General features: G+C 40.2%; 1 protein-coding gene across 1 annotated transcript in view; it reads left to right on the top strand.

Moving 5' to 3' along the window:
• The window catches only part of LOC103669102 (probable maltase-glucoamylase 2), an 89,618-nt gene extending 78,985 nt beyond the window's left edge, over positions 1 to 10,633 (top strand). The window contains exons 45-48 of the mRNA XM_040643909.1: positions 165 to 214; positions 4,340 to 4,513; positions 5,833 to 6,167; positions 7,056 to 10,633. Coding sequence (XP_040499843.1) covers positions 165 to 214; positions 4,340 to 4,513; positions 5,833 to 6,167; positions 7,056 to 9,045 — 2,549 coding nt within the window. The 3' untranslated portion in view covers positions 9,046 to 10,633. The remainder of the gene's footprint in view (positions 1 to 164; positions 215 to 4,339; positions 4,514 to 5,832; positions 6,168 to 7,055) is intronic.
• The last annotated feature ends 7,892 nt before the right edge of the window (positions 10,634 to 18,525 follow it).

Raw genomic sequence — 18,525 nt, 5'->3', positions numbered from 1 at the left:
CATACCACCCTGGAGTGAAAGAATCCCTTGGCTACTATCCTTAATGTTCCTTAAAGATGTCGTGATTATCCTGATCAGTAATTGTGACCCCTTTGACTGTATACGAGATTATCTGCTATAGTTGAAACAATGAGTAGTTGCTTATTCTTTTTTCTTGCTTGCAGATACCTATGCAAATGGGAACTATTTCTTGGCAAAATTTACAGCAGCTCAGGTAAGACTGTTTTATTGAATTTTATAAATCCATTCCCATTTAGCTGCAGAGTAAACATTATCAGTTAGTTGTATCACAGTAATATCCTACATCATAATAGGAGGAACTTCCTACCTTTACACTTATAAATTGGGTCTGTTAACATTAATATAAGGAAGAAATGGTCCTTATTTTGACAATTACCCAGTATGCCATCAGTTTTATAAGAAGGAACTTGTAATTCATATATATGCTGGTGAAAAAAATGAGTCTTTAAATGTATGACATGTTTTCTGGGGATGAGACAGCGTTTTCTGGCTGATAATTGCAGGATAAATGCCAGATCAATTATCTGTTGCACAACAATGGTGTATAAGAAACAACTTCAAAACCTCAGCAGCTGTAACAATAAATAAATAATTTAAACAATAAATAAATTATTTAGCCCATGAGTTCATCGTGTTCAGATGATCTGGGCTGGACTTGGCTGATCTTGGCTGGTTCACAATCAGTCAGGGGGCTGTTTGGCTGCTTGGATGATCCTGGCTGTACTCCCTCACATACCTGTCATCTGGCTCTTCAACGATCTGAGAAAAAGAAATATGTTCAATTGGCATTATGAAGACTTAACAAGACTTTGAGACTGATTACAAGCAGAATCAAGGGAAAATGAAGAAAAGAGGATATAACTCGAAGTAAATGGGTGTGCTGAAGCTAGCTCTTATTGATTTGGGAAAGCCTACTGTTTTGTATTTGTTTTTAAAGATTTATTTATTTGAGAGAGAGAGAGAACACACACATAGAGGAAGAGGGAGAGGGAGAGGGAGAAGCAGAATCCCCTCTGAACAAGGAGCCCAATGTGGGCCTTGATCCCAGGACCCTGAGATCATGACCTGAGCTGAAAGCAGATGCTTAACCGACTGAGTCACCCAGGGACCCCTGGGAAAGCCTACTGTTAAATTGCCTGGAATTTTATAAGCTAGTCCTTATATTAATATTATCTAAGATCGCCTTAGGGGCAGGTCTGGGCAGGATCTTTTTTATGACTGTGGTAGAGGGCAAAAAGAGAAGTGGAAATGCTTGAGCACTTTTTAAAATCTCCAATTTGCAGCAAGTTGACTAATATCCTATTAGCAAGGGAAAGTCAGATGGCCAAGCCCAAAGACAAGGGTGGGATGGAATGCCCTATCCAGAGAGGAAGGGCATTACCAAAATTACATGGAAAAGGGTATGAATAGGCAGGAGTGAATAAATTGGAGAAAATAATGCAACCAATCTACCAGGCATTTTAAATGACTCCAGAGATAACCCATATCATTCTCATTAGACTGGGAGGATCACTGAATGTCAAACCTGGAATTTGCTTCTCTGTAATTTTTACCTATTGATTTGCATTTAAGGAATAGCATAACACAAATCTATTGTCTTTTCTACTAACAGTGCTTCAGTTATTTGAAGATGTCTGTTGTGTATAAATTCTGAATTCTTTTGGAATTATACACCTGCAGGCTAACTTCACACTTCCTCTGTTTTGTGCTTAAACAGATCTGATTATTCTGTTTGGACCATAATTAGTCTAGATTCCTCTCAAAAGATGGTACCCATGATTGAAAGAATATCTTAGAGCTGCATTATCCAATATGATAGCTACTAGCCACATGTGACTTTTTTTTTTTTTTTAGAGAGAGAGCGAGAGAGCACACATGCATGCTCAAGCACAAGCGGAGTTGGGGGGAGGGCAGAGGGAGAGGGAAAGAGAGAATCTTAAGCAGGCTCCATACCCAGTGCATTGTGGAGGCCCATGTGGGGCTGTATTTCATGACTCTGAAATCATGACCTGAGCCAAAATTAAGAGTTGGACGCTTAACCAACTGAGCCACCCAGGGTCCCCATGTGATTTTGAGCACTAGAAATGTGACTAGCCTAATGTGAAATACTTGAAAGACTGTAAAATACCTCGTTAATATTTTTATACTGAATACATGTTAAGTAATAATATTTTGGATATGTTGGGTTAAATAAAATGTATTTTCAAATAAATTTCTCCTGTTTCCTTTTACTTTTAAAAAATGTGGCTACGAGGGGCGCCTGGGTGGTGCAGTCGTTAAGCATCTGCCTTCGGCTCAGGGCGTGATCCCGGCATTCTGGGATCAAGCCCCACATCAGGCTCCTCTGCTAGGAGCCTGCTTCTTCCTCTCCCACTCCCCCTGCTTGTGTTCCCTCTCTCAATGGCTGTCTCTCTCTGTCAAATAAATAAATAAAATCTTTTAAAAAAATGTGGCTATGAGAAAATTTAAAATTACATATATGGCTTGCCATATACTTCTGTAGATGGCATGAACTTTATACTGCAAAACAGGCAACCTCAAAACATCAGTGACATGAAACAATAAACTGTTCATTGCCCAACTATTACCTCTTTTTAGTTATACTCTATTTTCTTACTGTCACTGCCTCACATTGTGTTAATTTTTTAAACACATGTATCAAACTCATAGTCAACTAAAACTTTCAAATTATCTTCATAGACATGATTGTCAGGTCATGCTCTCTCCATCCTGCAGTTGCCTTTTTGAAACTAAATGCAAGACCTTGCATTTAATTAATAATATAAGTTGTATATTAATTAAATGTGTAAATTCTCTGCTCTTAATTTAAGAAAAGTTGAATTGAAGACTACATATTTTTCCTCTTAAAATGTTGTTGTTTTAATGAAACTGTTGATTTAGAAGTCCTGGATTTTAGTTCTGTTTGTACTACTAACTGGTTATTTAACCTAGGGAAGACACTTCCCCTGTTTAATCTGTGTTTCTTTATTACAAAGCATTACATTTCCCTTAAATACTTCCTAACTCTAAAATTTCATTCTTCTGTTATTCCAAAGAAGCGATAAGTGAATGCTTATTTCTATGTGATATTTGATGGCATTTCTTTCTAAGGATCAGAGGCTTGACATGAAAGAAAGCTTCTAACTTTCCATGGGGTAATTGTCAATGGCGTGCTGGTTGCTATGGGGTTATGGGGGTGTAGAGCTGATTTGTAGCATTTGCTAATTCTGTCGTGTAAGTACTCCCACCATTTTAGCCAATTTCAGGCTATCAACTGGCTTTCAAAATTCCAGGCAATTAAACAGTAGACTCTCCCAAATCCATAAGCACTAGCTTCAGCTCACCCATTTACTTCAAGTTATATCCCTTTTTCTTCATTTTCCCTTGATTCTGCTTGTGCAGTCAGTCTCAAAACTTATTAATTTCTCCATAAAGCCAATTGAATGGCTTTCTTTTTCTTTCTACTGTTGCCATGAAAGTCAAGTTTATAGCGTTGCTGTACTGCGGCTAGCTCCTTGAGGCATTGCATAGAATCTTCCTCATCCTGTCTTACGTCTTCACCAGTCTTATTTTGTTTGCTCGGCATGAGCTACCGAAGCTCTTGCACTCAGTGAGCATGCCTTTCTTCCGTATGTCCCTGCCTCCAGCCCCTTCCTCATGCATCTCACCTTTCTAAATCCATCCACCCTTCCTGGCTTCCTAGAGTTCCATGTCCTTCCTAAGTCCTTTCTTGACCCTCCCCCATTCCGTAGTGATTTCTCCTTTCTCTTACCACCCATAACAAATATTCACTATGGTTTTCATTTGGGCCTTAATCATGTGCTATTTCGTGACTTACCTCACATTAGTTTAACTCTTGTGTTAACACTTAAACAGTTCATGATTTAGTCAAGACCTATATTTATTGCCAACTATCCTTAGTCTAGGGGCTATATCCCGTGATTCTGTGTTCACTCTGTGTTAACTCATACAGAGCTATGCACATAGGGGCGTCACACTTCCGACCCTACCTGTGTCATTTAGCTACTCCCTTTACTCCCGGAGCCTCAATTTCCTCCTTCATAAAACTGAGATAATGATGCTTGCTTTTCAAAATCCTTGTAAGAATTAGTAACAATATAGGTAAAATAACTTTCATTATGTTGGTGTTATCAAGTTTATCACAGCAGGTACTCAGGAAGTCTATCTTCATGCGGTGTTTAAGAATAAAACAGCAAACAGCACGACAATAGTAATTTGAGATTTCTTAATATTTTAATGTGAAATACAGTGTCTTAGCAGATGTATTATGTATTTTTCTCTTTAATGTTCTTTATAGAATCTATTGCAAATCCAGACCATACACAATAAGTATTTGAGTGACTCGAATCCACTGAAAGTTGGATATATTAAAATCTGGGGGACAAACTCTACTTCTGTGACACAAGTCACTTTCACCTACGACAACCAGCAATTCACAGAGATGAATTTCAAGAGTGACCCTTACAATCAGGTATGTCTCAAAGGAATGTTATATCATAAATTAATTTTATTATTCTGCAAAGTTATCACTTTTATTTTCATTATTTTATTTGCTTGTATTTGAAAGGTTATAAAGAAACATACAATAGTATGTTCCTGAAAAGTTGGGAGTGTTGAATCCTATTGTAAAATGTGCAGCATCAGTGGTCTTCCCAATGTAGTCCAGGGATCAGTAGTCAATGGTCTGGTGAAATCCTTTCCATGTGTTTCCCAGAAGTGGTTCTATGTGTTTAGTGAGGTTGGTCTCTCAGGCTAGCATAACAAAACTTATTTGCTTCTGTGGCAGAGGCTAAAATAAAAGAGAGATTGCCTAAAATTGTTGGAGATTTTCTCCCTCCTTCCGAAATTACTCATGTCCCTGGTCAGATTGATAGATCTTAGAGGTTGGTGAAAATTGGCAGTCAGCTGTGGTAATCATCAAAATGAATATGTCCCACCTGTGATGTGAGATAAAATTATTTGGTTAACAAAACAGAGTGACATAAATAGACCCTCTAGCAGGGTCTACTTTTGGAGCCACCTATGTGGAAGACAGATTACCAGTAGGGTTACCAAGAGTAACCACAGAGGGGAAAGTAACCCGCTTTAGAACCCTAGACCTGTCCTAAGAATGATCCAGTGACCTGTAGGGGGTCATTTAGCAAAGCGAAAATGGGTAAGTACAGTTCCTGTCTTCCAAGCAGTAAAAGAGTGCCCACCCTGCTGATATTTGGATTTTGGAAAATGACCCTCTGATCAATCAGGTAGCTTTTCTCTCTTTAGTTCTTTCTAGTTCTTTACTTCAACACATTTTTCCTGGACTATTGAGCTCAAGACTACCCTCTGCAAGTAATTACTTCCAATTAAGACTGAGGCAGACCTGCTTTGTAGGAAACTCTGTAGCATATCAGACGCCTATTATATGCCAGGCACTACACTAGGTGTCTGGCTGGTGAAAGCATGAAACCGGACTGCCCCGAGGGAGGTTAAAATCTAGTGGCAAAGCAAAGAGATTTTTATAAGCATTGGTTATCAATGCTTAGTCAAAGCTGCAAATACTTGCAAGCAATGTGGTGTGGCCCGATGAAGTGGAAAGACACAGATTTCCAGCACAGGGATCATGCATACAATATATCCCCCTATTTATCTGTCTGAAATCAGTGACCCAAAAAGGAATCTTTATATCCTTTTATTACTCTCTGGAAAAGAATGAATACATTGGTTTTTGTTAAATTGTAATTTGAAAAAAAGACTTAAATGTGATGTTTAAGAAGTTCTCAAATACCAACTTTATCTCTTCTTTTCTGGCAGACTCTGACTATTCAACTGACTGACAAGATTATCAGCCTAGAAAAGCTAACTGAGGTTACTTGGATATACGGTGGCCCTATAGTTTCTACTACACCTATGACAAGTACCTTCACAACAGGTTCTCTATATCCTTCTACAGTTACTACTAAGGCTACCACTTTTGAGACTATTCTCACTAGTTCTGCCACTACTAGTACTACTCTTATCTCAACCACTGCTTTCCCAACAAGTGCTACTGAAGTTACAACTAGTACTACTGGCCCTAGTACCACTACACCTTTCCTAACAAGTACTATTGAAGTTATAACTAGTTCTAATGTTCCTAATACCACTACATCTTCTCCCCCAAATACTACCACTAGCAGTAGTACTCTTCCTGTTCCTAATACCACTACGCCTTCCCCCCCAAATACTACCGCTAGCAGTAGTACTCTTCCTATCACAGGCACTCCTTTCCCGACAGCTGCTACTACTAACTTTACAGCTAGTACTCCTGTTCTTAATACCACTACGCCTTCCCCCCCAAATACTACCGCTAGTGCTAGTACTCTTCCTATCACAGGCACTCCTTTCCCGACAGCTGCTACTACTAACTTTACAGCTGTTCCTAATACCACTACGCCTTCCCCCCCAAATACTACCACTAGCAGTAGTACCCTTCCAATCACAGGCACTCCTTTTCCGACAGCTGCTACTACTAACTTTACAGCTGTTCCTAATACCACTACGCCTTCCCCCCCAAATACTACCACTAGCAGTAGTACTCTTCCTATCACAGGCACTCCTTTCCCGACAGCTATTACTAACTTTACAGCTAGCACTCCCATTCCTAATACCACTACGCCTTCCCCCCCAAATACTACCGCTAGCACTAGTACTCTTCCTATCACAGGCACTCCTTTCCCGACAGCTACTACTAACTTTACAGCTGTTCCTAATACCACTACGCCTTCCCCCCCAAATACTACCACTAGCAGTAGTACTCTTCCTATCACAGGCACTCCTTTCCCGACAGCTGCTACTACTAACTTTACAGCTGTTCCTAATACCACTACGCCTTCCCCCCCAAATACTACCGCTAGCAGTAGTACTCTTCCTATCACAGGCACTCCTTTCCCGACAGGTACTACTGACTTTACAGCTAGTACTCCTGTTCCTAATACCACTACGCCTTCCCCCCCAAATACTACCGCTAGCAGTAGTACCCTTCCAATCCTAGGCACTCCTTTCCTGACAGGTACTACTGACTTTACAGCTAATACTCCTGTTCCTAATACCACTACACCTTCCCCCTCAAATACTACCGCTAGCAGTAGTACCCTTCCAATCACAGGCACTCCTTTTCCGACAGCTGCTACTACTAACTTTACAGCTGTTCCTAATACCACTACGCCTTCCCCCCCAAATACTACCGCTAGCACTAGTGCTCTTCCTATCACAGGCACTCCTTTCCCGACAGCTACTACTGACTTTACAGCTAGTACTCCTGTTCCTAATACCACTACGCCTTCTCCCCCAAATACTACCACTACCAGTAGTACCCTTCCTATCACAGGCACTCCTTTCCCTACAGGTACTACTGGCTTTACAACTAGTACTCCTGTTCCTAATACCACTATGCCTTCCCCCCCAAATACTACCGCTACCAGTAGTACCCTTCCTATCACAGGCACTCCTTTCCCGACAGGTACTACTGACTTTACAGCTAGTACTCCTGTTCCTAATACCACTACGCCTTCCCCCCCAAATACTACCACTACCAGTAGTACCCTTCCTATCACAGGCACTCCTTTCCCGACAGGTACTACTGACTTTACAGCTAGTACTCCTGTTCCTAATACCACTACGCCTTCCCCCCCAAATACTACCGCTAGCACTAGTGCTCTTCCTATCACAGGCACTCCTTTCCCGACAGCTACTACTGACTTTACAGCTAGCACTCCTGTTCCTAATACCACTACGCCTTCCCCCCCAAATACTACCACTAGCAGTAGTGCTCTTCCAATCACAGGCACTCCTTTCCTGACAGCTACTACTGACTTTACAGCTAATACTCCTGTTCCTAATACCACTACGCCTTCCCCCCCAAATACTACCACTAGCACTAGTGCTCTTCCTATCACAGGCACTCCTTTCCCGACAGCTACTACTGACTTTACAGCTAGTACTCCTGTTCCTAATACCACTACGCCTTCCCCCCCAAATACTACCACTAGCAGTAGTACTCTTCCAATCACAGGCACTCCTTTCCCGACAGGTACTACTGACTTTACAGCTAATACTCCTGTTCCTAATACCACTACGCCTTCCCTGACAAGTACCACTACTGCTAGCACTAGTACTACCCTTCCTATCACAAGCTCTCCCTTCCCAGCAAGCACTATTGATGTTACAACTAGTACTGCTGTTACTAATACCACTCTGCCTTCCCCTATAAGTACCACTGCTAGCATTAGTACTACTCTTCCTATCATAACCACTGCTTTCCCAACAAGTAATACTGATGCTAACACCAATACTACTGTTCTAATTACCACTACTCTTTCTCCAATAAGTACTGATACTAGTAGCACCAATAATACTGTTCCAATTACAACTACTCCTTCTACGAATGGTAGTGCTAATAGTACTATCAATGGTTTTCCTATTATGACTACTTTTTCTGTAACTACTCATGCTATGAACACTACTGTTGCTATGGTAACCACTTCTCCTATAAGTACTGATGTTGCTAGCACTGGCAACCATACTCCCATTACCAGTTCTCCTTCCCCTACAATATCTGGTGGTAATAGTACTAGTTATACTATTCCTACAATGTCTACTCTTTCTACAGATATTTACACTACTAGCACTAATACCATAGCTACCCCTACCACCAGTACTATACATAGTACAGGGCATGCAGTAAATATTACTGATGCAGATAACTCTAGCAGTGTTCCAGGTAACACTACACATGTTTCTATTCCAAATACCACAATAGCCTTAGACACATTAATGACTGCTCTTCTAGACCCAGCAACACACCATCAGGTAACAACAAACTCTACAGTCAGTTATTTACCTATTATTGTAACTAATGCTACCACCAGTATTATAAATACTACTGCATATGCTCTAAATACTACCATTTTTGATAGACCAATGAATGCTTCTGCTACCATACCAACTTATATTGCAAATGCCATAAATGCTACTCTAGTTCCATGATTACTACTCAAAGCAGGATAATTACTACAGACATCTCTTTAAAACAACAGCTATAGATATAAAAAATCAATTAAATATACATGATCTTACGTTACATAAGTTTTCACAGATATTAACACTAGCTTTTATAACTATGGCTTCTCCAAGCACTGTAGACATGGCAGATATGTCTAAAGATGCATCGATGATTATTTTTATAAGTATAATTAAAGAAGCTCTGGATACTTCTTCTGTAGCCAGAATATATACTCCTATTTTAAAAATTATAACCCCTACAGCCCTATCAATTAAACTGTAGATATTTTATATATCCTTGCTGGAGACGTCATAGGTGATTTGGTATCTCAGATAATACCATATTAAGCTCTGTAAATACTACTGCTTTAGACGTAGTTATTGAAGTAACCTAACTTGTTCTTGGGTTACAGGGCATGATACTATAACTGAGAGCACTGGTGATACATGGCATTCACATGGCCACTGTAGCAACCGTTGTTAATATTATAGTGATTATTTAATTAGTAATGTTAAAAATCATGCCTTTTTTCCTATGGACTTTTCCACATACCACAGCTACCAATTTAGCAATTCACTATTACACATCCTGAAAGTATTATTGCTTCTAAAGCAATCCTAGCTGTAACCATAGATATGGAAAGTGCTACAATTGTAGATCTTGTACATATTTGGACTCCAGAAACTCAAATAATTAAATTAAAAATATTAGATGTTACTTTCACTATCATAGGAAATAAAAATGTGATTATAGATATTAATAACATAACTTCCTAAACTTTGCAACCACTACTTGCATAGGTACTACTGATACTCTTACTGCAAATTTGATACGTACTTTTATTTACAGACATTAAATACACTTCCAGGAAATTACTGTTATACAGATAATCTTAGGCCCTTGCTGTTACCCTGAATAACTGAATTCACTTACAAATCTCTAACTCTTCTGTAGACCAGAAATCACCCAGATGGAGATGAATATTTAAAGATATGGCTTAGGGGAGATGGTCTCTACCCTGGGATCAGAGTTCTTGTTTACTTTTAATTGATTATACTCTTGTTTACTTTTTCTCTTATCTACCAGCTTTTCCATTATTACTTCACTGTGACCTCTCCTTCTGTGTTAGACCTTTCAGCATGTTCTTGGTCTTTCATATCAAAATTTACTATTTATCCTTGGTCTGTTACTTTCTTAGATCAGCCAGACCTCATAAATAGACTCATGGTCATAACCAAATACAGACAGTGGAATGCTATTGACAGCTTAATCCTAGGACAGTATTCTCAAAATGTAGTTTGGAGATCCGTGGGAGGGCACAGAACTCTTTCTGGGGTTCACAAGGTCAAATCTGTTTCCATAATACTATGCTTTTCTTTTCCTCTTTTCCTCTCATTCTCTATTAGTAGACAGTGGCATTTTCCAAAGACTTTATGCTGTTCGGTGTCATAATAGATGAATATAGAAACAGATGCAAGGATCTAGCTGTTTCTGTTAAGATAAACATTAAAAAGATTTACAAAATATAAAATATCATTCTTTTCACTATTTTATGCTTTGAAAATATATTTGTTTTTCATAAAAATGTATTATTTATGTGAACATGCAGTTGATATATTGTTATTTTTAATGAATGAAAAAAATAAATTTTTACAAAGTATTTTACAAATGACTCAAGTTTAATTTTGAAAGTACATATTAGCAGATATAAGCCACCTAAACAAAGCACAGGGTCTTCACTAAATTTGAATGTAAAGGGCTTTTTTAAAAAAAGATTTTATTTATTTATTTGAGAGAGAGAGAAAGAGAGAGAAAGCACGAACAGAGGAAGCAGAAGGAGAGGGACAAGGATACTCCACACTAAGCACGGAGCCCGACTCGTTTCTCAATCCCACAACACTGAGATCATGACCTGAGCTGAGATCAAGAGTTGACATTCAACTGACTGAGCCACCTAGGCACCCCTATAATGAAAGCGGTTCTGAGACCACAAAGAGTTTGAGGATCACTTCCATAGTCAAATACATTATGAACTCTCCCAGCACTTAGGAACTCCAGCACCTGTGCCTTAAGGTTCTAACTACACACACCCCCTGCTATGAACACGCCTGCACAGGCTTCTGACCTCCCAGCACTCCTGCACTATTGTGTGGCTGGCCCGATGGGGTTCTACACGAGGGGCAAAGATTCATCAGTTAGTTGCATTTGCCTTTCGGAATCTTTCCACAAGCTGCAGTCTTCTGAATAAAGTTGATAGACCTTATACCAGGGCATATATGCCTCTCAACCTGACCTTCCCACTCAAAACAAAACAAAATTCATAATTCCAAATTGTACCACTGGCCTGGGTCATGGACTCCCTCACTTGTGTCTTTACCGAGGGAGCTCCAGTGCCCTTTATCTTATTGGCACCACAAACCCTGATACGGGACAAAGTGTTCCACGTCCTAAGGCACACGGGGTTCTGCACACCTAGGCAGATCAGTTTGCCAAAGGCTTTGCTTAAAGCACTTGGGATTTGGAAAACTGAGGATGAATTTGTTCAAACAACCATAGTTCTGTAGTTACTGAAATTCATTCTCTTTGTGAATATAAATCAACCATAATTGAAAATTTGGGATCTTGAAAAGGTAAGTACTGCTGAAAACAACAACAGCAACAACAACCACCACCAACTAAACAAGACAGAAGAAAGGAAACCTGGACTTCAGATGTTTGAAGAAAATTGAGGATTGAAACTTGAGAGTCGACACACAAGATATGATCCTGGAACCATTTAGGAAACCTGGAAAGGGAAGAGGTAAAAGCAAATATCAGCTTGTTCCTTCTGAGTCTTGAGCCCTGTGCTTCCTTCAGAGCCCGACACAGATAATAGATTCCATCGGAGCAACTCTACGAACACCGCCTGCCGTGAGGTTTGTCCAGGGACCGTGGCTTTAGATGGACATGCCACTCCTTGCCTTGGTTTCTCATCTATAAGAGGGAGTAAACACCAGAACTGCAATGTACGTGGAAATGCAGTTTCAGTCTGTAAAATGCTATACAAAATTTTATAATTTTTATTATTATTTCATAATCCATTGAGTGTCCTAAATGTCTATTTAAACTTTTCCCTTCTTCCTCCCCCTTGGATTTCCTGAGAGCAGAGCAGTTTCTCCTTAGTGCTGGTACTTTGTAGTAAGTCTACACCGTGTCTCTTTTTTCAAATGTTTTCAAATGTTTCACTGCTAAATTATATAATGCCCATCTTTCCTCATTTTATAAAATAAAGTGAATGGATAGAACTATCCCAATTTTAGGTTTAGGTTATTTTTCTATAATTTTTCTTAAGCTTCTTATACTTGCTGCTATTCATATGTTGCCTTCTAGAGAACAAAATGTATAAACAAAACACAGACAAGAAAAATTCCGAAGTAGCCAGTAGAGTTCCTGTGGACAGTGTGTGTGTGTGTGTGTGTGTGTGTGTGTGTGTGTGTGTGTATTTGTGTGTGTATCTGTGTATGTCTGTGTGTGTTTCCACGCACATTGTTTAACAAAGCAAACATCGTATTTTCTGCCAGTAGCATTTTCTTTCCTTTGTATAATGAAATTAAATCTATCAGTGTTTCTTCACTTTCTTCAAAGAGCACTGTCATTTGATGGTGGTTCACTGAATAGATGTGAGCGCTGTTGCTTAGCGAGGCCTCGGTCTACCTCTTGTTCTGGCAGTGAGATATTGAGTTGCGCAATGCTTTCCCAAAAGCGACTTACAGTTCAGTCTCTGCACTGAGGGGAGGACAGGATAATAGTTGTCCCTCAACTTACCTGCATATGGTTATACTTCTCTTCACTTAGGTTTTATCAAAATAGAATATAAATGTAGGGTTATTTGTTGAAATACAGCATACACATTCTATAATCACACCACAGTGAATGGAATGTGAGGTGAGATGCGCTTCATACTGTAGTGGAAGGAGCAAGAAGCAGTCTTCCATGTTGGAGGTGTTTTGAAGGCATCAGATGATGGACAATCCTCAGAGAAGGTGATCTCAAACCAGGCAGAGGCTGATTCACTGGGGCATAAAATGTTATTGTTGTTGTTTTTAAGATTTTGCTTATTTACTTGAGAGAGAGCACGAGTGGGAGCAGAGGGTGAAAGAGAGGGAGAAGCAGACTCCCTGCTGAGCAGGGAGCCGGACGTGGGGCTCTGTCCCTGGACTCCGAGATCATGCCCTGAGCTGTAGGCAGACGCTTAACCAACTGAGCCACCCAGGTGCCCCTGGGCACAAGATGTTTAGAAATCTTTGGGAAACTGCTTTTACCCAAGGCTAGAAGTTTATCACGTTAATTTTAAGAGTAAGATGAGATACTCTAATTTCAAATTAGACAAGACTTTAATTTTCTTCCTGGAAAGCTATAATTTATGATTATAACATATCCTATGAACTTTGTGAAGACATATATTTTTAATTCCAGCTTGAGAAAAATTTAGTCTTTTACTGAATTATATAAAAAGATGATTAGTCAGACACAAAATTGGTGCTATAGACAACAGGCTGTGTTATGGATGTAACACAAGCTTATTTCCGAATATATGCCCAAATAAAGGCACACCTGAGTGGAAACAGATTTTAGGGATTATGTAGTTTAAAATTGCTACCTCATAAATTTTCCTCTAAGCCATATATTTCCAATCCTCATCAGCATCTGATTAAACACTTTCTTGAAAGGTTGCCCATTCAATGGTTGGGCAGTATTAATGTTTAAAACATTTTTTGTGGCACAGAAAGGAATTTTGGCTCCTGATTTCATGAGCTTTAATTTCATGCCTTAAGTCATCACTGTGATAGCTTTCCACCTTTTCGATGGTGGCTACTATTTTCCTACTAATCACCTAGACCAAAGCTCCTTTTCTCTCAAACATCACTCTCATGACCTATAGTTTTAGGAAAGGCCTGCTTACTTTTATTTAAATGTTGCCATTTTCTAGCTATTTAAATAATTGTCTGTAAAATTCTAGTGATTTGCAGCTCTAAGAAATACATGTTAGGGGCACCTGGATGGCTCAGCCGGTTAAGTGACTGACTCTCGATTTCATGATCTCAGGGTTGGGAGATCGAGCCCCATGTAAGGCTCTGCACTGAGCGTGGAGCCTGAGATTCTATCTCTTCCTCTCCCTTTGCATGCCCCCCTGCCCGCTTGCACTCTCTGAAAAGAAAAAGAAAGAAAGAAAGAAAGAAGGAAGGAAGGAAGGAAGGAAGGAAGGAAGGAAGGAAGGAAGGAAGGAAAGAAAGAAAGAGAAAGAAAGAAAGAAAGAAAGAAAGAAAGAAAGAAAGAAAGAAAGAAAGAAAGAAGGAAAGAAGGAAAGAAGGAAAGAAGGAAAGAAAGACATGCTATTACTTACTTGTTATTACTTGTATTATGCACAACAGCTGAAATTAATCCCAGAGCATACCCTAGCTTTCAGACTGGAAGTTCTCTGCTCAGAGTAGTCAAAAACTCCTGCTTGGAAAAACATGACACTTTTCTAAATGGATTTTTTTCCAGGTTACTCTTTATGTGCCTTGTTTTTTGTTTCTGTTTTTGTTTTTTTTTTTTTTTGTTTTTAACATTCCCCCCATTTTTTATGCTGTCTTTGTACAGTGTTTGGACTGGTTTCTTGTTTTAAATTGACTCCTTCATTTTGAAAGGAGCTTGGAGAAAAGTTGCTAGAATGGTATAAAGAACTCCAGTATATTCTTTACCCAGATTTCCCGAACATTATCCATAGATTATAAATTATTTACAATATCTGCTTTCTCTCTCTCACTCTTCCTTCCCTCTCCCTTGCACACAGGTATATAACTTGAGAGTTTGTAAACAAAATGTCTCATCATCACAAAATGCTTTGACGTGTATTTCTTAAAACACAAGAACATACTCTTACATGACCACAATATAACCAGCCAAATCAGGAAATTAGAATTCATACAATACTAGCAGCTAATGCACAGACACCAGTCAAATTTCACCAATCAAGCCAGTAATGTTCTTTATGAAAAACACAAAAACAACAATGACAATAGCAACAACAAAGAATTGGACCCAGAAGCACATGTCACATGTTGCATTGAACTGTTTAATTCGGTTGTTTGCTACTTAGCTGCCTCTATGCTGAAACTATTCCTTAGTCCTTCTTTTCCATTCACGATTTCGACGTTTTAAAGATTACAAGCCAGCTATCTGTAGAATATTCCTCATTTTCGGTTTGTCTAATATTTCCTCAGGATTGCATTGATGTTGTGCATTTTGGGCAGAAATACCACAGAAGTGATGCTGGGTCCCTCTTGGTGCCCCAGAGCAGGACGCACACGGCATCTGTCTGTCCATTTTTGGTGATGTTACTTTGGTTGAGGTGGTGTCTGCCAGGTTTCTCTATAGGAAAGCTACTTTTTTTTTCTCATAGTGAGTGCTAAATACACCATAAGGAGATACTTTGAGGCTAGGTAGCTATCTGATTCCCCTCCTATTTGTGTTGTCATCTGTTGATGAGTCTTGCCTGAATCAATTATTACTATGAATTTTTCAAGTGGTGCTTTTCCTCCTGCATTCATTACTCAGCATTATAAAGGTTTTTTGTTCTTTATTTATTTTTTTACTAATTCTTGGTAAATCGTCACTTCCCTGAGCCCCCTAAATGTGCTTCTTTTCTGAGGTCCCCACATACCCTCACAATCCAGCAACTAAAATTCTAACTTCTAGCAATTGGGGGGCTTCCAGGCTCTTCTTTACTGGGGCCTCTCTGGCTGGTGAGTGCCAGTGTAAAACCTCCAATGTGTGAAGCTGGAACGTGATTTCTGTCTGTGGAGGAAATGGACTAGTCAAGAGCAATTGAACTTCTAGCTCAGGGATCCTCAGTCTTGGGTGCATACTGGAAGCTCCTGGAGAGGGCCATAATTCACTAATGCCTGGACTCTATGCCCATCACCCAGGTAATTCCAATATAGAGGCAACGTTGGGAGCCACCATGTTCGTGGAACAGTGAGGCAGGGATATTTCCTGCTCAGTCTCTGCTGACTCAGTGGTAGCAGGAATCTAGACATTGATGGACATTCTAGCCAACAGGGAAAAGAAACTAAGTTATCAGCTTCCTGAAAGAGAGAGACAGAGAGGGAGAAAGAGAAGGAAGAAGGAGGAAGGGGATGAAGGAGAGAAGAGAAAGGAAGAGAGAGAGAGAAGAATGTGACAAAATATAGACAATGGATAAAGCTAGATAAAGGATATATGAGAATCCTTGCAATTTTCCCATAAATTAATTATATCAAAATATTCAACAAGAGGGGCGCCTGGGTGGGACAGCAGTTAAGCGTCTGCCTTCGGCTCAGGGCGTGATCCTGGCATTATGGGATCGAGTCCCACATCAGGCTCTTCCACTATGAGCCTGCGTCTTCCTCTCCTACTCCCCCTGCTTGTGTTCCCTCTCTCACTGGCTGTCTCTCTCTGTCGAATAAATAAATAAAATCTTTAAAAAAAATATTCAACAAGGGGGCTGCCTGGGTGGCTTAGTCAGTTAAGCATCCAACTCGTTTTTGGCTCAGGTCATGATCTCAGGATCATGAGATCAAACCCCATGTCAGTCTCCTCGCTCAGCAGGGAGTCTGCTGGAGACTCTCTCCCTCTGCCCCTCTCCCTACTTGCTATCTCTCTCTCTAAAATAAATAAATAAAATAAAATCTTAAAAAAAAAATTTTCAACGAGAAAGACCAGGGTCATTGTAAACATGAGCTCATGGTTCCTCTTGTCCTCACAAAACCACAGAAAAAAATAATCAGGGAATAAATCCTTTATTTACCCTCCACTTTTAATATGGGGTTTTGAGTAGAGTAGGTGAGGTGGAGAAGGAACTATAGTCTCAGTCACTTGGAGCCAACCTGACTTTAGAGACCCCTCAGGGATGAGGGATGACAGGCCCAAGGAACAGAATGTTGAAGTTGGGGGTCATCTCTGAACCTCAGCACTGAGCCGCTTCCTCCTGCAGTGTGTCGTTAGGCCATCAGGAAACTGCATCACAAAGCTCATGAGTTGGAAAAAGCCTTGAGGTATCAAGTATCCTACCTTAAGTATGAAAGTTTTAAACCATTTCCCCAGAAGTATTGGTCCGAGCTCTCTGTCTAGTATATGTATAATGTAAATGCATCCCTTTTAACTATAGAAACATCATCCTCTATCGGTTGATATAAATAGAGTTCCTCTCTCTAGGCAGTTGGGGAGGAAACACTCCGTGGCACTGGGAAAAGCTCAGAGATGGATAGTGTGAGCCCAAGAAGAAAACAGCCATTGAGGGGTTCATAGAAACTTGACCACAGCCCCACAAGGGCAGAGCAGGTGTTTGTCCCAGTTTTTGTTCATTTCAGTGGCTCCTGCTCTAACCTAATGTCAAGCACACAGATGGTGCTTAGTGAGTATGCATGATCAATAAATGCTCAAGTCAGGAGAGGGAAAGAAAAATAAGATGAAAGAAGGAAGGCTAAAGAGGAACAAGAAATTCAAGGGTGCACAAAGGAAAGTAGAGGTGCCTGGGACCCACTCTTGGCCATGAGCTGGGCAAAGGGAGCCATGGGGAGATCCTGGTGCAGAACCTGGGGGCAGCTGCCCAGCTGGCTTGAACCTGTCAGGATAGGCCTTGAGATTAAGGCTACAGTGTAAACTGAGGGCTGGCTTCTGAAACCCAGTCAGAAAGGGTGTTTGGTTTTTGTTTTAACCTGGGAGTTTGGGGTTGAAAGAATTTGCTTGGGAGGCTTGGAGTAATATAGAATATTGGATAAGAAATGTCAGACTTGACAAAGCAAAGTGAAGAGTGGTCTGTGCTTGTTGTTTCACGTTTCTGTCTACATCTCATCTTTATCTGTGTGTTTCCTCGTGCTGTAGAAAGTACTCTGTGTACTTCACGCAGCTGCCAAACGGCATCAACCATGTTTTAGGATCAAAAGAAAATCCTCCATTTGCCTTGAATGGTGGGACCACAGAGATACTCAACAGTGAGCACACACAGTCCTCTGCTTCAGGTGAACCTAGTTTTTTCCATAATCATAAACTTTGAAAAACCACTTTGATTTAAGGGCAGCGAGTCCCTCTGCTCACACATTACAAGGCCCAGGAGTGACCCCAAGCATTGAAAATATCCAGGACTGACTTCAGGAGCTTAATGTGAACACTGAAGATGTTGCGTAATCTTAGAACGGAGCCTCCAGAATTCTCCAGAGGAAGTGATAATGGGCTCATTATCTAGCATATACCTCTTCAGTCAGAGCTTGCTCTGCCAGGAAGCAGGGCTATGATGTTCAGTCAATGCTTGGCCCCTCAAGCAGTGGTAAACAATTTACTGAGGCCAGATTCCTCGTTTCTAAGGGATTAAGATTCCTCTAAACACCTCAGGATAGCCAAAGAAGGGGTCCCTTCCAGAGCACATGAACAATGAGCAAGGCAATTCATAAAGTAGTTTGATG

This window comes from Ursus maritimus, unplaced genomic scaffold, assembly GCF_017311325.1.
Source record: "Ursus maritimus isolate PB19 unplaced genomic scaffold, ASM1731132v1 scaffold_3, whole genome shotgun sequence".
NCBI classification, from domain to species: domain Eukaryota; kingdom Metazoa; phylum Chordata; class Mammalia; order Carnivora; family Ursidae; genus Ursus; species Ursus maritimus.
The sequence above is the reverse complement of the archived record's forward strand: the minus strand, read 5'-3'. Positions and strand labels throughout refer to the sequence as shown.